This window comes from Podarcis raffonei, chromosome 9 (assembly GCF_027172205.1).
Source record: "Podarcis raffonei isolate rPodRaf1 chromosome 9, rPodRaf1.pri, whole genome shotgun sequence".
Lineage (NCBI taxonomy): Eukaryota > Metazoa > Chordata > Lepidosauria > Squamata > Lacertidae > Podarcis > Podarcis raffonei.
Genome location: NC_070610.1, coordinates 75,610,652 through 75,634,641, shown reverse-complemented (window position 1 = coordinate 75,634,641; position 23,990 = coordinate 75,610,652). Strand labels below are relative to the sequence as shown.

At 45.4% G+C, this 23,990-nt stretch overlaps 1 protein-coding gene and 1 long non-coding RNA gene across 2 annotated transcripts in view; both read left to right on the top strand.

Annotated features, from left to right (window-relative positions):
• The first annotated feature begins 5,982 nt into the window (after positions 1-5,982).
• SLC4A11 (solute carrier family 4 member 11) overlaps positions 5,983-23,990 on the top strand; it is a 241,052-nt gene continuing 223,044 nt past the window's right edge. Inside the window, exon 1 of the mRNA XM_053402104.1 lies at positions 5,983-6,051. Within this exon, the coding sequence (XP_053258079.1) occupies positions 5,994-6,051 (58 nt within the window). The 5' untranslated portion in view covers positions 5,983-5,993. The remainder of the gene's footprint in view (positions 6,052-23,990) is intronic.
• Positions 16,659-17,406, top strand: LOC128420528 (uncharacterized). The gene is made up of 2 exons (XR_008332059.1): positions 16,659-16,908; positions 16,959-17,406. It is a non-coding gene; the product is annotated as an uncharacterized LOC128420528 (long non-coding RNA).

Here is a 23,990-nt window from a genome sequence, read left to right as displayed (position 1 = left end):
GACTAGTTGGGCCACCCAAGGAGGGGTATGGCTTGCCAGGAGTCCTGAGGGGCAGATAGAAAAGACTGGAAGGTCAAATTTGGCTCCTAGAATCAAAGAGTTGGATGATTCTAATCCGTCCCCCGCTGCAATGCAGGAATCTTTTGGGCAATGTGGGTCTTGAACCCAGGACCCTGAAATTGAGTCTTATGTTCAGGGCCAGATTTTGGTTTGAAGAGGTGCTAAGCTACTGAAGGTAACAGGGCCCTTTATATGTCCAGCTGTCCTTCGTCAACAACAAATTGTCGCTGTTTTTGTGTTGAATAGATGCTATATGGTAATTTATGGACCTCATAGGTATCTAAAGGTATCTCCTGGTATGCCCCGCGGAGGACCTTAAGGTCCACAAATGACAACATTTTGGAGGTCCCAGGTCACTAGGTGGTTAGATTGGTCTCAACTAGGGCCAGGGCCTTTTCAGTACTGGCCCCAACTTGGTGGAACACTCTGTCACAAGAGAGCAGGGCCCTGCGGGACTTGACATCTTTCCGCAGGGCCTGCAAGACAGAGCTGTTCCGTCTGGCCTTTGGTTGGACTCAGTCTGACCCTTATGTTTCCCTCCCCTTATGGTTTTGATCTATGGGCTATTATTAAAATGAGGCTGCTTTTTAAATTGTATTTTAACCTGTATTTTAAATTGGTTCCCCCCCATTATGTTTTTATTGTAATTTTACTGGTGTTAGCCGCCTTGAGCCCAGCTCTGGCCGGGGAGGGCAGGGTATAAATAAAAAATTATTATTAAAGCACATAACAAAATATGTATTTTATCAAAGTAATTGTTGAACTGAAATACAATTAAGAAGAAGTATATTAATAGTGAAATACAATGTTTCATGGGTTGTTTTTAAAAGTCTGGAACAGATTAATCCGTTTTGCGTTACTTTCTATGGGAAAGCGCGCCTTGGTTTTGGAACACTTTGGTTTTGGAACAGACATCTGGAACGGATTAAGTTTGAGAACCAAGGTACCACTGTATATTGCAATGAGCAAACCAGTGATATTTTAGCAGGCTAGCAGGCAGGGTCCATGACTTACATCATAGGAGCCTAAAGGTAAAGGTAAAGGGACCCCTGACCATTAGGTCCAGTCGTGGCCAACTCTGGGGTTGCGGTGCTCATCTCGCTTTACTGGCCGAGGGAGCTGGCGTACAGCTTCCGGGTCATGCGGCCAGCATGACTAAGCTGCTTCTGGTGAACCAGAGCAGCGCACAGAAACACTGTTTACCTTCCCGCCAGAGCGGTACCTATTTATCTATTTGCACTTTGACGTGCTTTCGAACTGCTAGGTTGGCAGGAGCCGGGACCGAGCAACAGGAGCTCACCCCATCGCGGGGATTTGAACCGCCAACCTTCTGATCAGCAAGCCCTAGGCTCTGTGGTTTAACCCACAGTGCCACCCACATCCTCACAGGAGCCTACACAACACAAAACACTGTTGCTGTATGTAGGTTTTATTTTATTTGTTTTTTATCTTATATTTTGGAAATGTACATCCAGTTTTTTTCCCTTTAAATTTTTTTGGAGCCCCAACAGAGTGGGGCCCTAAGCTATAGCCTGTTTAGCTTATCCGTAAATCTGGCACTGCCATGTTCTACCCAACACAGCTATCCCTCAGGAACCTGGACTTGAGGTTCCCCACTCCACCCCTGACTAAAAGATTTGGCACCCTTTCTCATTCCTTCGCAAAGAAGCCAGCCGTTGCTTTTGCTTTTGTAGGGAATTGCTCGGAACAGGGACTTGCAATCGATGGAGGTTGCTCAGAGCATGGGCTTGATTGATCGGGATGACGATCGACCGACAGATGCTGACGCTGACCCAACGGCTTATTGGAAGAGTCGTTTGACCTTGCAACCTGGACTGTGCATTTACTGTCACAGGGGATATGCAGCAAGGGAGAAGGTCGGGGAACAATTTATTAAGGGTTGTTAATAAATCCTGTAAGCAGTCTTGCGTGGGTTGCTATTCAGCATCAACTCTTAAAGGTTCCAGAAGCAAAAATTCACAGTATCAATTCCATTCCTCTCCTACCCAGCTCCAAAACAGTGATGGCATGTTTTGTTGGAACCAATTCCTGAATTATTATTTTTTTAAAATTGAGTCAAAAGAGGGTGGTTGCTTGTTACATGTCAACATTTATACCCTTAAGACCATTGGATTTTGAGATCAAAGTTGTGCAGGTTTGTAAAATCACTTAAATAACCCAGGTGGGGTGTAGAGAAAAGGAATTAGGAATGGAAACTGAACAAAAGCAGTGTACAGTCTAACCTCAGTTCCCAAACGCCTCTGTTATTGTATGTTTTGGTTCCTGAATGCTGAAAACCCGGAAGTAAGTATTTCGGTTTTTGGACATTTTTCAGAAGCCGAACGTCCGACAATCTTGCAATCTCTTGCAATCAATTGGAAGCCGCACCTCGGTTTTCAAATGGGCTTCTGGAACGAATTACGTTCAACAACCGAGGATTGACTATATAATTTTGGGAGAAATTGTAAACAGAGGGACTTTGTCTTTCTTACTTGAGGCCTTGTATGTAGCAAGGTCCAGTGAAAGCTGGAGCATAAAGAAGGCTGATCGCCGAAGAATTGATGCTTTTGAATTATGGTGCTGGAGGAGACTCTTGAGAGTCCCATGGACTGCAAGAAGATCAAACCTCTCCATTCTGAAGGAAGCCCTGAGTGCTCACTGGAAGGACAGATCCTGAAGCTGAGGCTCCAATACTTTGGCCACCTCATGAGAAGAGTAGACTCCCTGGAAAAGACCCTGATGTTGGGAAAGATGGAGGGCACAAGGAGAAGGGGACAACAGAGATGGTTGGACAGTGTTCTCGAAGCTACAAACATGTTTGACCAAACTGCAGGAGGCAGTGGAAGACAGGAGTGCCTGGCGTGCTCTGGTCCAGGGGGTCACGGAGAGTCGGACACGACTAAACGACTAAACGACTAAACAACAACAACAACAAATTTAGCAAGGAAACATTCAACCAAACACAGAAGAAAACTCACTCAGAACTACTCAGCCAATCAAGGCAACAAGGCATATGCTTCCTCAATAGAGATCATGCCACTCTTGATGCTAAGCAACATTTCCCGCCCCCCTACCTGGTTGGCTGACTTAGTAATAACAGAATTAACCCTCAAGTAACAAACTGAATGATCCTTGCTGTTGCACACCCAGCAACGCATGCACCCTGTCCTCAGTTTAGGTAGCATCATGCGCTGCAGGGCAGGAAAGGAAGCACTGAAAACAATAAGTTTGCTTAAACTTTCCAAGTTCATTTCTTTGTTAAATTGACATGGTAAACACAACGCAAAGCTTGTGTACGCTTGCAATATGTTATGTAATGGGCACAAAAGCATCGCAGTTACGTGACTCGAGTCCATTCTTTCCGCTGCGGTCTGTGTGCCCTTTGAGTTACTGCGCAAGCAAGATCGAGTGTCTAGGCCAACTCTATTGTTGCTCGCAAGACAATGCCTTGCCTGATTGCAATAGGGTTAGTCTCTTGTCCTCCAAACTCCCTCCTCCAAAACCAGCCCTGAGAGCCGGTTGCAAAAGTGCAATGCTCTGGAAAGAGCAGATTGAGGTTTGCAGCCAATGCCAGAATTTTTGAAGGACGTGGCAGGTCCCACGAAGCAATCAAACGAGTGCAGATTTGGAAAGGCCTGCTATTTCCCACCTGCGAATGTGCTGGCATTTATTTGATGTGCCAAGGCGTTCATCTGATAGGTGTGATTTCACAAAGAAGTAAGCAGAGACAGAGGCGGAGGGCAAGTCCTTGCCTGGGATATAACGTTACAGGTTTTGGATGAGGAACAAGAACAACATAGAAGGGGGAAAAGTGATGCTGTTCCTGTGCGCATTTTGCAGTGTGCTCTATAGCAGAGCTTCTCAGCTCTCTGGTGTGGTGGGACGGCAGTTATTCCCACCCCCAATGTTCCACATAAAGGCACAATATCAGATCCTCGAAGTGTCCCACTCCACCTGGACTGTGGTGGAATCACAATGAATGGTCAGCTGATGGTTTGTGAACCAGTACCGTTCTGTGGACCAACACAGTTGCTGTTGGCATCCGTCAGTCTCGAGAGACAATGGGGTGCATCTCTGGTCTGCCCCGCAGAGGACCTTAAGGTCCATGAATAATCATAGTTTAGAGGTCCCAGGCCCTAAGGAAGTCAGATTATCCTCCACCAGGGCCAGGGCCTTCTCAGTGATGGCTCCGACCTGGTGGAATGCTCTGTCCCAGGAGACCAGGGCCCTGCAGGATTTAACTTCCTTCCGCAGGGCCTGTAAGACAGAGCTATTCCGCCTGACTTTCAATTTGAACTTAGCCTGATCTTTTATTCCCCTTCCTTCCCTCCCCTTCCCCTTTTTATGAAGATCACCTGCTTTGGGATCCCACAGCTAATTCTCCCCTGGTCTCCTCGCTGGCCCAAATAGGACTAATTTAGCCAACTAGCCCTGATGATCATCTAACGTTTATTGGATGGATTTCCCCCCTAAATTGAATTTTAATTCTGAATTTATTGTTATTCACGTTTTATACTGTATTTTATGCTGTTTTTTGTTGCATCAATTAAGTGTTTTAAATTTGTTGTTAGCTGCTCTGAGCCCGGTTTTCTGAACCGGGAAGGGCGGGGTATAAATAAAAAAATTATTATTATTATTTATTATAGGGGTGAAGTCAAACCGCTGCGTTTGTTGTTGTTTAGTCATTTAGTCGTGTCCGACTCTTCGTGACCCCCTGGACCAGAGCACACCAGGCACTCCTATCTTCCACTGCCTCCCGCAGTTTGGTCAGACTCATGCTGGTAGCTTCGAGAACACTGTCCCACCATCTCGTCCTCCGTCGTCCCCTTCTCCTTGTGCCCTCCATCTTTCCCAACATCAGGGTCTTTTCCAGGGAGTCTTCTCTTCTCATGAGGTGGCCAAAGTACTGGAGCCTCAGCTTCAGGATCTGTCCTTCCAGTGAGCACTCAGGGCTGATTTCCTTCAGAATGGAGAGGTTTGAACTTCTTGCATTCCATGGGACTCTCAAGAGTCTCCTCCGGCACCATAATTCAAAAGCATCAATTATTCGGCGTTCAGCCTTAGGCCTACATTATTTCCCGCTTGGTTTGCAAATTTGGGCTCACTCCCCCAGCAGGTATTTCTCCAAACTCAGACCTGTGACTGCACACCCATTTGTCAAGAGGCCTGCTCTACGTTTTGTGGACTTGGGAGAGGGGAAAACCAGACTCTGCAATGACTGGCTTCTTGCAAAAACTTCTGCATTAATTCTCAACCTCCTCCTCCTCTTCGAAGCAAAGACATGCAAATAAATGATTGCGAAGACTTTGAGCTGCAGTCCTCTAGAACCCAGCCTGGGTGCATGAATTTAACCCGGAAACCAGCTCCGTAAGGCCGTGAGAGCCCCCCGAAAACCCATACACCCCTTTCCTCTTGCAACACAGACCCCATCCTAGGATCATAGCTGTTTTTGTGTGTCTCTGCACATCTACTGTGTGTGTATTATTCTCCCCTTCACACGTCATCGGCCGCAAGCTGAAATTGTGCGTGCATCTATATACATGTTTTCCAAAATGCAAACTAAAAAAGAAAGAAAAAAGAAAAAATGTGTTTACAGTGTTATGTATTGTTCTTTGATTCTCTTTCTTTTTCTTTTCTTGTAAAGTTCAATAAAATATTAAAATTAAGAACAGTCACTAGTGATGTACTAGATAATCTGTACTAAATAAACAGAAGAGTCAATATTTATTTGGAAACAAAAACAAAAAAAAAAAAAGAGAAATTGTGTGTGCATCATTTTTCCAGAATAAAATGCGGGGCTTTGAAGGTGCACCCACAAAAACCTATTTCTATTGCATCATTTCCTGTCCCCCAAGGCTTTCAAAGTGCCGAGGAGGAAATCCGGCCTGCTCTTGCCATTTCCACACTCTGCAAAGGAGTGCACTTTGGGCAAAATGAAGCCTGATTCAGAGAGGACCGTAAGTGAGAGCTACCTCTTGCCCGTACTGGAAGGTAAGCATTTATTTATTTTATTTATTTATTTTTAGGCCTGCAAGCAGCGAAGAGCCACTGTGTTGAAACAGGTGTGTTAAAGAGATGCATGCATAAAAGGCTATTGTGTGTTGAGAGCTCAGCGAGTTGTTGCAGCAGGCGAGCGAACAAAATGGCGGCCTGGATAGATGGAGACTCAAATGAGAGAAACAGGCCCTTTGGGAAAAGTCTTCTCATTCCTCTTGATAAGCGGTTCTCAAACTTCTTTTTTTCCGGTTTGTTCCACCAGCCTTGGTTCTGTAAATTCATCCGCAGCCCTAAGGAGGACAATAACACAATAGAATTCAGAACATCAAAGGTCAATTGCACATTCTGTTCAAAACCCAGCCCAAACTTCTTCCTCTTTTAATTTAATTTTAAGATTTTGAAATTTACAAACAATTGTCAAACAACCAAAACAAAGATAATTCCATAAATTTCCATGGACATCTTCTGCATTAATCCAATTCTATTAAATCTCCACTGCAACCATAGTCCAACGTTAAACTACAAGTGTCATTCCAGCCCTACTATTAATTTTAATTGTTTACAATGATTTCTAGAGTAAATTATATATATTTCCCCATTCCTGATTAAAATTTTGGTCTTCCTGGTTTCTAATTCTTACGGTCATTTTTGCCATTTCAGCAAAATCCATCAGTTTAATTTGCCATTCTTCTCTGGTCGGGACTATATCTCCTTTCCATCTCTTGGGCTAGTAACATCTGAGCAGCATGCTTTGTGTTTCGGTGGCTTGACAATAATAAATAAATAAATAAATAAATAAATAAATAACAACAACACCCAGCCAAAACTATTTAGTTTAATTAATTCAACAACAACAACAACAACAACAACAACAACAACAACAACAAAATTATTATTTATACCCTGCCCATCTGGCTGGGTTTCCCCAGCCACTCTGGGCGACTCACAGCATATCTAAAAACATAATAAAAACATCAAACATTAAAAACTTCCCGATACAGGGCTGCCTTCAGATGTCTTCTAGAAGTTATGTAGTTCTTTATCTCCTTGACATCTACCGAAAATGGATGGACTTGATCCAGAGATGTCAGATAACTGCATTTTAAATATTTTTACTAAGGGAAATGTAAGGATGAAGGCAAGGCATAGTATAAAAGACTCATATATAACATGCACAAACCCTTAGTTTTTTACCTGTAACTAATTACAGTGGTACCTTGGTTCTCAAACTTAATCCGTTCTGGAAGTCCGTTCCAAAACCAAAGCGTTCCAAAACCAAGCCACGCTTTCCCATAGAAAGTCATGCAAAATGGATTAACCCGTTCCAGACTTTTAAAAACAACCCCTAAAACAGCAATTAAACATGAATTTTACTATGTAACGAGACCACTGATCCATGAAATGAAAGCAATAATCAATGTAAAAAGTTGAAGGTAAAGGATCCCTGATAGTTAAGTCCAGTCGCAAACGACTCTGGGGTTGCGGCGCTCATCTCGCTTTACTGCCCAAGGGAGCCGGCGTTTGTCCGCAGACAGCTTCTGGGTCATGTGGCCAGCATGACTAAGCCGCTTTTGGCAAAACCAGAGCAGCGCACGGAAACGCTGTTTACCTTCCCGCCAGAGTGGTACCTATTTATCTACTTGCACTTTGACGTGCTTTCGAACTGCTAGGTGGGCAAGAACAGGGACCGAGCAACGGGAGCTCACCCCGTCGCGGGGATTCGAACTGCCGACCTTCTGATCAGCAAGCCCAAGAGGCTCAGTGGTTTAGACCACAGCACCACCAATTAATAATCAATGTACTGTACTATAAAATAAATAAGATAGTACTGTATTGTTGATGATAAAAAATAAAATTATTATTTTTTCTTAGCTGCACTTATGATAGTCGATAGTCATTGTTTGGATTGGGGGCTTTTATCCATTTCTGCAGTCACACAATCAACCAATCAGTAGCTGAACTGGGTTCTACACAGTCACAAAAACAAATTAACTGAAAAAGCCTCAAAAACGCAAAATAAATAGCAAAAGCGCCAAACTTAATCCGTTCCAGAACTCCGTTTGACTTCCGAAATGTTCAAAAACCAAGGCGCAGATTCTGATTGGTGCAGGGGCCCCGGAAACAATAGCTGACAGCCGCATTGGACGTTCAGCTTCCGGAAAACGTTCGAAAACTGGAACACTTACTTCAGGGTTTTCGCCGTTTGAGAACCAAGGCATTTGACTACTAAGGCATTTGAGAACCAAGGTACCAACTGTATAAGCAAATCAATGGCTATTACCAATAATTTGCTATCTTGTGGATTGTGATGCCTTAGATCCAAAAATACAAACAAACATGGACAAAGGGAATAGTTCTGGAACCGACAACAGCAGTAAGTATCCAGCGAATAACATGTTTTGCTCTGCTTCGTTTCCACTCGTGTCTGTTGTAGCCTTTAACTTTCTATACCACACATATGTTCCCGTTTATTTATCTATTTTGTGTCCCGCTTTCGTCATGCTTTATAGTGCAAGAGCGCCCCTCCAGACGGCGATAATGCGGTAACATTGGGGAAGCATTGCAGAACAACCAGTAAAGCAGAATGTCGTGCCGACGGTCCAGTATGAATCCACAACAATTTTGTTCTTGTTCCGTGTTTGCCGCTACTGAAAAAAAATGCTCAAAGCTGGTTCCTCACTGGTTGTTGTTTAGTTGTTTAGTCGTGTCCGTCTCTTCGTGACCCCCTGGACCAGAGCACGCCAGACACTTCTGTCTTCCACTGCCTCCCGCAGTTTGGTCAGACTCATCTTTGTAGCTTCGAGAACACTGTCCAACCATCTCGTCCTCCGTCGTCCCCTTCTCCTTGTGCCCTCCATCTTTCCCAACATCAGGGCCTTTTCCAGGGAGTCTTCTCTTCTCATGAGGTGGCCAAAGTCTTGGAGTCTCAGCTTCACGATCTGTCCTTCCAGTGAGCACTCAGAGCTGATTTCCTTCAGAATGGAGAGGTTTGATCTTATTGCAGTCCATGGGACTCTCAAGAGTCTCCTCCAGCACCAGAATTCAAAAGCATCCATTCTTCGGCGATCAGCCTTCTTGATGGTCCAGCTCTCACTTCCATACATCACTACTGGGAAAACCATAGCTTTAACTATACGGACCTTTGTTGGCAAGGTGCTGTCTCTGCTTTTTAAGATGCTGTCTAGGTTTGTCATTGCTTTTCTCCCAAGAAGCAGGAGTCTTTTAATTTTGTGGCTGCTCTCACCATCTGCAGTGATCATGGAGCCCAAGCAAGTAAAATCTCTCATTGCCTCCATTTCTTCCCCTTCTATTTGCCAGGAGGTGATGGGACCAGTGGCCATGATCTTCGTTTTTTTGATGTTGAGCTTCAGACCATATTTTGCGCTCTCCTCTTTCACCCTCATTAAAAGGTTCTTTAATTCCTCCTCACTTTCTGCCATCAAGGTTGTGTCATCTACATATCTGAGGTTGTTGATATTTCTTCCGACGATCTTAATTCCGGCTTGGGATTCATCCAGCCCAGCCTTTCGCATGATGAATTCTGCATATAAGTTAAATAAGTTAGTACTTTGCAAACCACCTGAACATCCCAAACAAACCAACCCTGTAAGGTGTGCAAGGAGCATAATGCCACACTTCAGATCCCTTCCTGCGTAAAATCCCGGAGGATACAGTCCAGAGTGACCCATGGCATCCTCGCTTGCCTCTTGGCTCACCATCTCTGGTGCACTAAAGCATTTTAACACCGCAGACTCTGGGGTGTCAAAATGCAATTCTTGTGTAACGTTCTGTTCTGTCCGGGGAGCAAATGTTCCATCATTTCCCTCCCCAGCTCCTCTTCTTTCTATAGCGTAGGAGACATCGGGAGAAAAACGAACTTAGCGAGGATTCTCCACCACCCGAGCTGGAATGATGGAAAGCGCGAAAGTAAACAGATTTGGAACAAAAGCGTTCCAAAGTGCCACCGATGATTGAGAGCGAGTTTGCTTTAAAAACAGAGCGCTGAAGTGGGCAGGCTGTCGTGGCAAAATGCCACATCAAATTGGTCTGTTGGTTTAAAGCACTGGAAAGTTTATTATCGTTCAACATCCAAGGGCTCAGCTTTTCTAAGATGAAAAAAGCAGAGAGTTTATGTTTCGCAAGTGGGGAATCTCAAGTGGGGAGGAGCGAAGCAGGGCTATCCCCCGACAGGTGAATCCCACAACTAGCATTCAAAGAGTACAGGCCCTCCAAACGCCCCTATTTTCCAGGGACCGTCCCGGATTTACAGAAGTCATCCCGGTTTCTGATATCATGTGGGGTAGCTCAGTGGGTTAGAGCATGGTGCTGATAATGCCAAGGTTGCAGGTTCAATCCTGCATGGTACAGCTGCATATTCCTGCACTGCAGGGGGGTCAGGCTAGATGATCAATAGGATCCCTTCCAACTGTGTTCCCCCCAACAGTGATTTATTTGTTGTGGATAGATAGATAATTTATTACGGTCGGAGATCAGCTTATAAAACACACTTGGGGGTAAAATCCAAGAAAGAAAACAAACAGCTAAAACAATGTACAACAATAAATTTAAAATTTATAAATGCAATAAGCATATAGACACTTAAAACTTTTAAGATAAGATACTGCAGAGTGTTGACCCAGAGTCACCCATGGAACCGAATTCGGGGATTTTCTTCATGAACTAGTTTGAGTCGGGGGACGGTCTGCGCCTACAGATCTGTACACAGAATCTGGCGGCCATCCAGGTCTTCTTCTGGTCTTTGCCTAACAGGAAAAGGTCGAATTTTTGCTTTTCCAGGAGGTCAGCGAGCCTCACCAGCAGGGGATCAATGGTCTTACTAGGTGCCTCTTCATAAAAGGGACATCTAAAGAACAAGTGCCCTGGGCTTCCTATCTCCCCCAATGAACAGGCGCAAAGTCTCTGAGCATATGGGACTTTTTTAAAGGCTCCTTCCAGGACCGGCGAGGGCAGAGCCGAGCTTCTAGCCCTTCTTGCATTTTTGGATACGAGAAAGAAGAGACATGCTGCTGCTGCGGCTATATATCTCTCGATTTCTCCAATTTTATAATTGGGGCACCTTGAGCAGTCCTGTTGTCTCTTGGTGTCTATGATTCTTTTCCTGACCGTAGCTTTTGCCTGGCCCAACCCCAGACTTAGAAGGGCTTGAGGGGCAAAACTCCAGTTTCTGAAGGGTGTTCAGGACTGCTGTCAGCCAGCCTGACTGATTATGTGTTGTGAGTTGGCGATTTGCGTAGTTGGCCATATTGATGACTCCCCACCCACCCCCTTAGCAGGCCAGTGCTAAAAGCTCTCCACTAGTTGGTAAAATGGTTTTGGTATGCCACCACGGCAGCAAGAGTACTGTACGCACAAATTGGAAAACACCAGAAATCCGAACAAAGGAGGAATGAGTACTCAAAAGAGGAATGCGGCACTCAGAAATGGCAGAACTCACGGATTAAATAAGGCATCAGAAAGATGAAATATCTTTGGAAGAATGGAGACCCTTTTCAGTCTAGATAAGACCACAATACTGCCAAATAAAAGTTCAAACGGGTTTTGACTTATGAGCAATGGAAATAAAATAGAAAAACATTGTAATATAGGGTTTAGGTCAGGGGTCAGCAAACTTTTTCAGCAGGGGGCCCGTCCACTGTCCCTCAGACCTTGTGGGGGGCCAGACTATATATTTTTTTTTTGGGGGGGGGGAATGAACGAATTCCTATGCCCCAGAAATAACCCAGAGATGCATTTTAAATAAAAGGACACATTCTACTCATGTAAAAACACGATGATTTCCGGACCGCCTGTGGGCCGGATTTAGAAGGAGATTGGGCTGGATCCGGCCCCCAGGCTTTGGTTTGCCTACCCATGGTTGAGGTGAATAGGTAAGGTTAAGAGGTTGGACTGGCATCAGGTAGGAGAGAGAACGAGACCCTCATGGATGTAAGGATGAGAAGTCGCCAAGATAAATAGATTTTGATGTAAATTGTATGTTACGCGATCTGAATGTCAATGTGAAAAAATAAACATATTTTCAAAGAAAAGAACAAGCTCTCCAGTAGTACAGGGGCTTTTCTGGGCACTTAGACATGAGATTTGTAAGGCTAGCTCGACTGGAATGCCAAGTGTCAAACTGCTACCTTTTGGAAGATTTGCACCTGCAATTTAACTACCAGTGGCTTTTCCCTTAATGTACTTTCAAAATACTTTTGATTCCTTGACTTCCTCTCAAGGGAATGAAGGGGAATGAAAGATAGAGTATAGAAAAGGTGTGATGTATTGAAGGAAGGGACGGTTTAGCTCTGTCACAATATAGATTCCAATAAAGATTGCTTAAGCAGGTTTGGCTTGTGACACTGGTCAAGTTTGCAATATAGATTGCCTGAGCAAGCTTTGGCTTTAGATTCCAATAAAGATTGCTTAAGCAGGTTTGGCTTGTGACACTGGTCAAGTAAAGAATAAGAGGAGCCACGTAGGCTCAAAAGACAGGGAAATGGGTAAGGAACGTGCTTAACGTGATTATCCTCCTAAGGTGTACCTATAGGTTGGCAATTGGTGATTGGTGGAAGGAAGGTGTACCTATAGGTTGGCAATTGCTGATTGGTGGAGAAATGTGTACCTACAGTATAAGAATGCCTGCCAAATGCCATGTATTTACAGCCAGTGTATTTTCAGGAGCTATCCAACTGGTTGTCTCTGTGTACAAAATGTCTTTGTACACAGATTTCAATAAACTCTTTTTCTCCAAAGAAGATTTTGCTTTCCTGGTACTTTTGTTCCCTCCAAGGTCCGGGGATGGCGTGGCTGATGGATCCCTAGGTAAATAAGGCTTCATTTCTTTGGGGGCTGGTCCGGGATAAGCCCCCTCCCCAAATATGGACCGGAGGGCCAGGCTCAACCAAGGTGAACAGCTCAGCAGCGTTTGCAGGCTCCCGTGCGCACCCCGCCTGTTTCGTGGGGGGAGCCAGCCACACTGTCCTGCAGTGGAGACATCTTGTTGAGGGAGAAAAACAAAGAGGACGGCGCCGAGGGGAAGGGAATCCGCAGCGGAAAAGGTAAGCCCGACGGAAAGGGCAGCCCGACGGAAAGGGCGAGGCCTGATCAGCCTCAACTGGTTATGCAGTAGAGTGCAGCCAGGAAGGGAAAAAAGGGCGTGGCAGGTGGGCCACCAGGAATAAAGGGGATTGGTTGCGCAGTAGAGTGCCAGCCACCAGGAAAAAAAAAAAAAGGGGGGGGGGACTGGTTGTGCAGGAGAGTGCCACCAGCAAAAATTTGGAACAGAAGAAGGAGGGAAAATTACTTTGGTGTGTTTTGTGTATTGCATGCTGACATTATTTTGGTGTGTTTTGTGTATTGCATGCTGAAATTATTTTGGTGTGTTTAGTGTGTTACATGTTGAAACTATATTGATGTGCTTTGTATGTTGTATGTTGCATGTCAGATACTCTAGTGACTGAATTGTCAAGTGTGGGCCAGGGCTTAGTGTCCCCCTTGGCCGAGCGATTGTAGGGCTGTAGTGTGTGGAGTGTGAAAGAATTTACAACCTGTTAGGAGCAGAGTATCTGAAGAAAAAAAAAAAAAAAAAAATGGGGTCTGGGGCAAGCCAATATAGTCCTCTGGAATGTTTTTTTTTAAACAACTGGAAAGCAGCCACAAAGCATGATGATTGGGGAAATTGAGAAGACAGAGGATGAGGACATTGTGTGAAGTTGATTGGCCCCAACAAACTAATTGGCCATCGGAGGGCAGTCTTAATTTGCAACTAATCAACCCACTGTATCAAAATATCTTGAACGTCCACCCAGACCAGATCCCCTACATTTCTACTTGGAAAACCAATGTAGAAAAGAACCCATCATGGTTGAAAGCCTGCCGAGGCAACGCCCCACAAAGTACAGTTTGTGCAGTTCGACCGGCAGGGAAGTCAGAAAGGCCCCCAGTGATACTAGACCCAGAAGATGAGGAGGGAGGAATTATTAAACCACCTCCACCCTATGCTCCACCAACTGCCCCTCAGGCAATTCCACCAGGCCCAGGTCCCCAGGCACTGGGAGGAGCTGGTCCCCAGCCCAAACCCAAGACTGATGAGTCAGAAGGAGAAGAGGATGATGAGAATGAAGAGTTTGTAGAAAGATTAGTCAAGCAGCTTTGTTGAGACTGGACAGCGGAAAGCAGGCTATGCAGTGGTAGCCCTGGAAGACCAGGTGATCGAAGCAAAGTCACTCCCCGCCTGGAACATCGGCCCAGCTGGCAGAGCTAACTGCGCTTACCAGAGCCCTGAGCCTGGCAAAGGGACAGAAGATAAACATTTATACAGATTCTAAGTATGCATTCCTGACTTTACATGCCCATGGAGCCTTATGGAAAGAAAGAGGTTTGCTTACCTCCAGAGGAAACCAGGTGGCCCACCCACAAGCTCTATTGAACCTTCTGGATGCTGTATGGGAGCCCGAGGCAGTGGCAGTTATCCATTGCTATGGCCACAAGACTGGAATGTTAACTCCATATGCTAGCCAAGATATGCAATTGAATAACTATGTACAGTCACTCTCCCAAGTTCTCTCCTGTTTCAACAGATGGACCCAGGCTCGCACCTCATGTGTGTTAACTGAACGGTTCCATCAGTTCGAGCCAGGTGATGAAGTGTGGGTGAAAGACTGGCAGCGAGCCCCCCCTACAGCCTTGCTGGAAGGGACCATACACTGTGCTACTTTCTACACCTACTGCTGTGAAGGTTGCTGGCATCACCCCGTGGGTCCACCATACTCGAGTGAAGAAAGCTATTTCAGACTGGACAGTTACACCAGATCCAGAGAACTCCCTCCGGCTGACTATCGCCAGACGCCTGGCAGACGACCGCTCTGCTGATATCACACCGGAAGCTGATATCTCTACGCACAGCTGAATAATTGGATGGGAGGGGCGCCCGCCGGGAGCACCTCCAACGTTCCAGCCTTGCAGCCTTTGTCCCCTGATAACGTCCAGAACCCTGAACGAACTTTAGTATGCATTATATGGTGTGAGGAGGAAGCAGTGGGGATTTTGACACCAAGCATTTGCAGTTTACAGGCGGCTACCTATTCGTGTGGGTGTGTAGTGGCCCATCCACCGTGGGTACCCTCTCCTTGGGGGGCAAGGTTATCCTCCACCCATCAGGGGTACCATCATCCCCCGGGGATTGAGGGGTTTTATCTCCACACCATAGGGTTTGACACTTGGAGGTATCCCCGACCTTGTTTCCCTAACCAACTCGAGCGTCCGGGTAACCCCAACCCCCCTTCCAGACCCATACCATGACTGATCTGTGGTGGGGAGAGCCCTGGCATTCTTGGGGTTGGTGGGTGGGAGTTATCTCAACTGCCCTTGTCACGTGGATGTGTCTCTTTTTTTTGCTGGCACGAGCGCCATAGAATTTGCGGGAAGAAGCGTCCCTCCTCCATCCCACTGACAGTTCTCCTTCTCTTCCTAGTTGGGGAACCCGCCTGCGCTCTGGCCCAGGGGGAAGTAGGGTCCTGGATCTCCCAGGTAAACATTACCCGTATCATGGTCACGCGGGGCATCCACAACCCTTACAACCGCTGGCTGCAAACGGCAGAAATGGTAGCTAAGGAGGAGAATAGGACCCGTTGCCTTGTTTGTGCCTTGGGACCTCTGGATGCGGCTGGGGGCATGCCCCTGCTTCCGTTGCCTCTTAATCGGACCCGAATCCAGTATACTGGAAGTAAATTCCAGTGGGGCCCATACTGGAATCATCCCTATCCCCTCCGTGTTTATCGGATTCCCGGATGGTTCTGTGTCAACCAGACCAAAAATGCCACCCTTGGACACAATATAACTTTTACTGGGCGCTCCTCATGCAAGTGTACGTGTAACCCCACTGATACCACTGAGTGTGGCGGAGCCTGCACCAATTTAAATCTTTTAGCTTTTAGTTCTATGGGTGACCATATGGCCACCCAGAACAAGGATCCTGTATATTGGATTTGTGGGACAAAGGCTTTCCACCACCTCCCCAACGGTTGGTGGGGCAATTGTTATCCAGCCTTCCTTTTACCCCCCATGTGGCTGCTCCCTACCACCTTATTTCCCCATCGCAATCACAGATCTGTTGATATCACGAATATAGCCTCAGGGAGCAAGCAGACGTGGGGAAAGGATGAATGGCCACCTGAGCGAATAATTGCCCACTATGATCCGGCCTCCTGGAACCCTGATGAGTTAGTAGCAGGTGCCAGAGAGCCCATGTACAATCTAAATCGCATAATCCGACTCCAGGCAGTAGTAGAGATTGTGGCCAATGCAACGGCCACCACCCTTCGCCTTGTTGCTACCCAGCTGGATGAGACCCGCACTGCTGTCCTCCAGCTGCGTTTGGGAATGGACTTTATTCTGGCCAAACAAGGAGGATTTTGTGCTGCCCTCAACCTGACTGGGGGAGCATGCTGCTTCAATATTTCAGATCATGGTGAAGCCATCCGTAATCTAGCCGCAAGTATTGAGAAGGTGGCACACGTCCCTGTACAAGTGTGGGAAGGATGGAATATGTCTTGGCTAGATAAGTTTTTGCCAAATGGGTGGCTCAGAGGAATGTTTTTTTATGCTCTTAGGACCAATTTTATTTTTATTGCTTCTTTGCTTCTGTATTCCCTGCTTGGTGCAATGCTTGCAAAATATGGTGCACAAAACAATGTCGCGCATGATGGGTCCCCGAGTGATAGCTTTGATGCGTGAATACCAGCCTATTGCCTTGGACGAGCCAGAAGGCTGTCCAAAAGAAGAGGAGGGAATGAAGGAAGGGACGGTTTAGCTCTGTCACAATATAGATTCCAATAAAGATTGCTTAAGCAGGTTTGGCTTGTGACACTGGTCAAGTTTGCAATATAGATTGCCTGAGCAAGCTTTGGCTTTAGATTCCAATAAAGATTGCTTAAGCAGGTTTGGCTTGTGACACTGGTCAAGTAAAGAATAAGAGGAGCCACGTAGGCTCAAAAGACAGGGAAATGGGTAAGGAACGTGCTTAACGTGATTATCCTCCTAAGGTGTACCTATAGGTTGGCAATTGGTGATTGGTGGAAGGAAGGTGTACCTATAGGTTGGCAATTGCTGATTGGTGGAGAAATGTGTACCTACAGTATAAGAATGCCTGCCAAATGCCATGTATTTACAGCCAGTGTATTTTCAGGAGCTATCCAACTGGTTGTCTCTGTGTACAAAATGTCTTTGTACACAGATTTCAATAAACTCTTTTTCTCCAAAGAAGATTTTGCTTTCCTGGTACTTTTGTTCCCTCCAAGGTCCGGGGATGGCGTGGCTGATGGATCCCTAGGTAAATAAGGCTTCAGTATGTTTTTAAATGGTTATTGTTTTGTTTTGTTTAGGGTTAAGGTGGGTTAGGGTTTTGTTTTGTTTAGTTTAATGTGTTTAGGTTGTGTTTTGTATTGCTTATATATTGTATTGTTTCCTTTCTTTTTTCTGTTTTTTCTCTCTTGTCTTTTTTCTTTTTCTTTTCTTTTTCTGTAATCTTTAAAAGTAATAAATATTATTTAAAAAAAGAAAAAGAAAATACTTTTGATTAAAAGCCTGCCTAGTGAGAGAAGCAACTGTAAGGCCTGCCAAACCTTTGATCAACCCTGTTAATTTATCAAGCCCAAAAAGTGTGGCGCGGGCTTTGCCATTTAAGCACTGCTAGCAACGCACAGCAGATTGTACTGTGTAAGAAGAAAACCGATAGCTGAACTCCCTCCAGCTTTTGTGACTCAAGGAGCTAATGGAATTATTTTCTTGGGTTGTCGATAAGATGCGACTGTGATTGATGGCGCATGCCGCCACCTCATTTATAGAGCGCCCCGTATTATCTCTGAGGGTTGCGCACACTGGATTAGGCAGCTTTAATTCCCGATGGATTAATCATAGATAAATGTTCCCTTTTGGGTTTTATGCATGCAGTAACAAGCTCAGACTAGGAGTACATGCAGAGCATAAGTTTTCAGTAAATGATAATGGGGGATGTAATCCACTGGGAGCAGTCAAGTACAACATTCCTTGTTTTCCTAGAGTGGACATGCAAGGGGATGTTTGGTTCAGCCAATCGAAACTTCCTGTTTCCTCCTGGGCTGGAGCATCCTTCCTTGCATGTGACTAGAAGTGGGCGTGACCTTACCTGTCCAGGTAACAAAAAGGACAAGTCACGCAGCACTCTCTCTCTTTTTCACTTCCTTCTTCGTTGGGCCACCTTTTTAGCTAGGGACTGCTATGTTAGCTTTCAGCTAGCATAAGCACTGGGATTATACCCCCATATGGGGTAGATCCACATGTACATATTTGTAACTAAGTCTGCCTTCAGGGATCCAACTGTGAACTGATGTGAGTAAACTTCTTTTATTGACTTTAGGTAAGATTGTTTGCAGTGATAGTTTTAGCTATAGTATGAGAGGGGAAAGTATACTACAGTGGTGTGTGTGTGTGTGTGTGTATGAGTGTATGTATGTGTTTTCTTTAAAGAGAGAGGGGGAGGGGGAGAGAAAAAGAGAGAAGGAAGAGGAACGAAGGGAAGAAGAGGGGGGTGGGAGAGGTAACTATAGCAGTGGCGTGGGGAAAAGTTTTGTTTTAAAGGAGGAGGTTTAGGTAAGATTGTTGTGTCTTTATTCTTTTAAAAGGGATTAAAGGGAATTTACCAGGAACTATGCAATTCAGTCTGAGACAGACTGACTTGTATAATAGTGAGAGGCTTACACAAGCCTGCAACCAGCTATCTGCTGTGCATGTAAAGGGGAATGTAAACTCTGCTAAGTAAAGGAACTTGCTAACACAAGTTAGGAAGGATATTAATAAACAATAAATCCTCTCCTGCCACCCTGAACATTCCCACAGATAGTTTGGTCCACCCGCTTTATTAGGTTAAAGTTTAGAGCATGCGGGGACTTCAGTTGCACAGTGAGGAATGAATATTTGGCTGATAAATGGGCAAGTTGGAGCTGGGAAATTTGCAGAAGGGTGCGCCATTTGCCACATCCTCGTGCTAATTTGGGGAGAATGCCAGTTTCCTTTTCCTGGATAGGAATGGGGCAATCTAAATGCAGGTGACTAGATTTGCAGCCTTCTGGGAGAATATGGGTCTCTGTGAGAATATGTGCATGGATCAAGCATAGTTCATAGCAATGGCAAAATGTACATTCTGGAAACTGCACAATCTGCCCTGCTCTGAGTCAGGCCATTGGTTCACCTTGGCCAGCAGTATCTGCTCTGACTGGCAGGAGCTCCCCAGAGTGTCAGGAAGAGAGGAGTGTTCCTTTTTTGGAGTGAAGGCTGATTTTCAGACAGCATGCCCTTGTTCTGTTAGAGCAAGGATTTCTGCTTGAGCAATGGAATGTTTGCCCCCTCTCCTCCCACCCCCATGTGCCCTGTGCCCCAAATCTGCTATGGAGGATTGGGGGAGCCTCAGAACAGATTTAGGGAGGAGGCGCACGGGTGGAGGAGAGGGGGAAAACAGTTATGTTCCATAAGCAGAAATCCGTATGCTGGTGGAGTGCGCATGTATTTGTAAGCAGACTTTGCAGCTTGGGTGAATTAGTTTGGAATAATCACTCATAGTTTCTGAAGTTCAAAGGCTTTATTCATGCAGGAACCATTTACGGTATGAGTTGAGATGAGAGAGAGAAAATAGCACATACATTGTCTGGAGAGAATAACAAACAAAATGGCATTTGGTGAGTTTGCATATCTGCATCCTGTTTCAGCCTAATTGAATATAGTCTCCTTCAGAGAATTACTCTGCAAATTACACAGTGCTTCCCAAACTTCTTTGGCATGTTGCAATTCTCTGATGTGTATGATCTGTGAGTCTTCCACTGAAGGACAGATAATGGCCTTTGCTTGCTTATCTTGGTTATCCCATTGTTCACAATTAGCAGCTGGGCATGGGTCAGCAATAGCTCTGCCACAAATCTTCCTTACCAAGGAGATTCTATATTTTGAACTTCCACAGTTGAAAATTTTGCTCATTCAACTTGCGGATTATTGTATTTGCATACATTCTAGCCATTTTGTTTGCCGTTCTCTTCAGACAAGATATCTGCTATTTCTTTCATCTCCACTCATCCTGCAAACAGTTCCTGCATAAATAAAGCCTTTAAACTCCAGAAACTGTAAGTCACTCTTCCAATCTAATTCACCTAAACAGCAAGTTCTGCTGACACCAATGTGCTAACTCCAGGTGTTTTATATAGAAGCACAGTTGGTATTTGCACCTATCCTATAACCATCTTGGGAGGAGTGGTGCTTATTATTGATTAAAGTTGGAGTCTTGACAAATTACTTTCCCCAATGAATTGGAAACCATCAGTCAGTCACTTGCACTTGAGAAAGCTTCATCTTTTAGTCTTTAGTTATTATAAGACCACTTCCAAATGATCTGTTTTATTAAGCATTCACTCTGATTTGTTCATGACATTGCACCAAGCAAATGTTGTCCCGCACTTTCCAGTGCATTTCCCTGTAACTTTGCTTTGTGCAAAGATTCCAGTGTTGGAGGGGAGAGAGGAGTGAGGTTGTTGCAGTAGAGCCCTTCCATTTAAACAGCTGACATGGAACAGGAATCCCAAAAAAACAGAAGAGGCATCTAGCTAATTTGGTATTTGTGCTAGTTTGCCACCAACTTTATATAGAACTTGAAAGCCTCGTTATCACTCCATTCACTGTCCAGAGCAAGGAGGGTTCCTCAGTTACTTTGGCGCTCTTGCAGGTGACGTCATTGCTCTGTATTTTTTTTAAAAAGCCACGGACCCTTGTTCATTCTCCTTTATAGCATGGCTTGTACCGTTAACAAGATGTCTGTACTGTATCACGATTACTGTTAATGGTGGTGTTAAGGGCTAAGATGGTTTTGTCGCTTATCAAAAATAACAGCCTAAAATAATTGGGTGCTAACAGTCCTTTAACAGATGCTTTAAATTAGCACCTCTCCTTTGCAGGTTGTTCACATTTCCTGTTAAGGTGTTTCTCTCCCCCCCCCTTTTTAAATGCCACTTTTGATCATGCGTTAGTTTTATGAGGTGAAAATTACCCGCTCCATAAACATTTCTCTTTCAATACATGCTTTTGCCGCCTAATGAAAAGCACTTATGAGTAAGCACTGCCGTGGGTGAGATGAGATCTCAAGCTCTCACTATTATGTCGGGGATCTTAAGACTTCATTATGTGTGCAGAGGGGGAAGCAGTTCTGAGCTGAAACAACTACAGACATTATAAACACACACCCCCCTCAAAAAATGCATGCTACTATATAATGCTTTTAAACTGTGTGATGCAGCAGCAAAAAAGCTAATGGTATTCTAGACAGCATCAACAGAATTCTAGTGTCCAGATCAAGGGAAGTAATGTTGTTGTTGTTTAGCCGTTTAGTCGTGTACGACTCTTTATGACCCCATGGACCAGAGCACGCCAGGCACTTCTGTCTTCCACTGCCTCCCGCAGTTTGGTCAAACTCATGCTGGTCCAACCATCTCGTCCTCTGTCGTCCCCTTCTCATTGTGCCCTCAATCTTTCCCAATGTCAGGGTCTTCTCCAGGGAGTCTTCTCTTCTCATGAGGTGGCCAAAGTCTTGGAGCCTCAGCTTCGGGATCTGTCCTTCCAGTAAGAACTCAGGGCTGATTTCCTTCAGAATGGATAGGTTTGATCTTCTTGCAGTCCATGGGGCTCTCAAGAGTCTCCTCCAGCACCATAATTCAAAAGCATCCATTCTTCGGCGATCAGCCTTCTTTATGGTCTAGCTCTCACTTCCATACATCACTACTGGGAAAACCATAGCTTTGTTGGCAAGGTGATGTCTCTACTTTTTAAGATGCTGTCTAGGTTTGTCATTGCTTTTCTCCCAAGAAGCAGGCGTCTTTTAATTTTGTGACTGCTGTCACCATAAGGGAAGTAATAGTACCACTCTATTCAGCCTTGGCCAGACCACACCTTGAATACTGTGTCCTGTTCTGGGCACCACAATTTAAGAGGGATGTTGACAAGCTGGAAGGTGTGCAGAGGAGGGTGACTAAGGTGATCAAAGGTCTAGAAACCAGGCCTTAAGAGGAATGGTTGAAGGAGCTGGGTATGTTTAGTCTGAAAAAGAGGACCCTGAGAGGAGATATGAGAGCCATCTTCTAATATCTAAAGTGCTGTCACAGGGAAGATGGAGCAAGCTTGTTTTCTCCTGCTCTGGAGGCTAGGATTCGAACCAATGGCTTCAAGTTACGAGGAAGGAGATTCCAACTAAAGATCAGGAAGAACATCCTGACAGGAAGAGCTGTTTGTCAGTGGAACGGACTCCCTCTGGAGGTGGTGGACTGTCCTTCATGGGGGGCTTTTAAGCAGAGGTTGGATGGCCCCCTGTCCTGGATTCCTGCATTGCAGCGGGTTGGATCAGGCATGGCCAAACGGCCCTCCAGCTGTTTTGGGACTACAGTTCCCATCATCCCTGACCACTGGTCCTGTTAGCTAGGGATGATGGGAGTTGTAGTCCCAAAATAGCTGGAGGGCCAGGTTTGGCCATGCCTGGACTAGATGAATCCCAGGGTACCTTCCAACTCTACAATTCTACAGTGGTTAATTCTGTGTCCAGGGCAGCTGTCTCCCAGATCCATCTGGTACGCAGGATGAGACCCTCCGTGCCTGCAGACTGTCTGACCAGAGTGGTGCATGCTCTGGTTATCTCCCGCTTGGACTACTGCAATGCGCTCTATGTGGGGCTACCTTTGAAGGTGACCTGGAAACTACAACTAATCCAGAATGCGGCAGCTAGACTGGTGACTGGGAGTGGCCACCGGGACCATTTAACACCGGTCCTGAAAGTCCTACATTGGCTCCCAGTATGTTTCCGAGCACAATTCAAAGTGTTGGTGCTGACCTTTAAAGCCCTAAATGGCCGAAGGTCCTGTGTACCTGAAGGAGCGTCTCCACCCCCATCGTTCAGCCCGGACACTGAGGTCCAGTGCTGAGGGCCTTCTGGCGGTTCCCTCATTGTGAGAAGCCAAGTTACAGGGAACCAGGTGGAGGGCCTTCTCAGTGGTGGCACCCGCCCTGTGGAACGCCCTCCCATCAGATGTCAAGGAAATAAGCAGCTATACTATTTTTAAAAGACATCTGAAGGCAGCCCTGCTTAGGGAAGTTTTTAATATTTAATGCTGTATTGTTTTTAACACTCAATTGGGAGCCACCCAGAGTGGCTGGGGAAACTCAGCCAGATGGGTGGGGTATAAATAATAAATTCTTATTATTTTTATAATGGGAAAATCAGTAGTTAAGGTCTAGCACATTGTGTGGATTGAAGCAGCAAGGAGATAGTTCAAAGCAGAGCTGACTCAGCTGGACTCAGGGGAGGACTTTGTTAATATGGTGCCCTGAGCAAGGACAAAACTTTCCCCTCCCCAGATATTTCTTATAATTTTCACAATTATTTCTTTTGGTACAGTTGCTTTTTATGGATCTTTTCAGTAGTTACCTGTATAAATATAGGTTATTCCTATTGTTGTATAAATATAGGTTGTTGTTGTTTTGTGCCCCCTCAATTTGGTGCCTTGTGCGGGGGCGAACCGCTCACACTGCCCTAAATCTGGACTGTCTTCGTCCCTGCAGCCAGTTTCATAACTAGCTTGTTAGTCTTCGTTGTAAGGAATATTCCCTGGGCAATTGCTATGTAAACCGATAGCACCTGCTGCCTCAGTGGGTGAGGGAGAATGAAAAGCACTTTCTCTTCTCCATTTGGTCGCTGTTCTCGTTCTGGTGTTTTTCATTTGCCGGCATTTATGAAGCGTGTCGCCATCCTAACACTTGTCGCAATAAAAGATGCGCCTCAGCATCCTAATTGTAAGTGCTGCGTAAAAACTACCGTAAGCAGCATTCGGGGCTTTTTGTTTTGGTTCTGTTTAGGGGGAAAGGTGCGCCAGGGC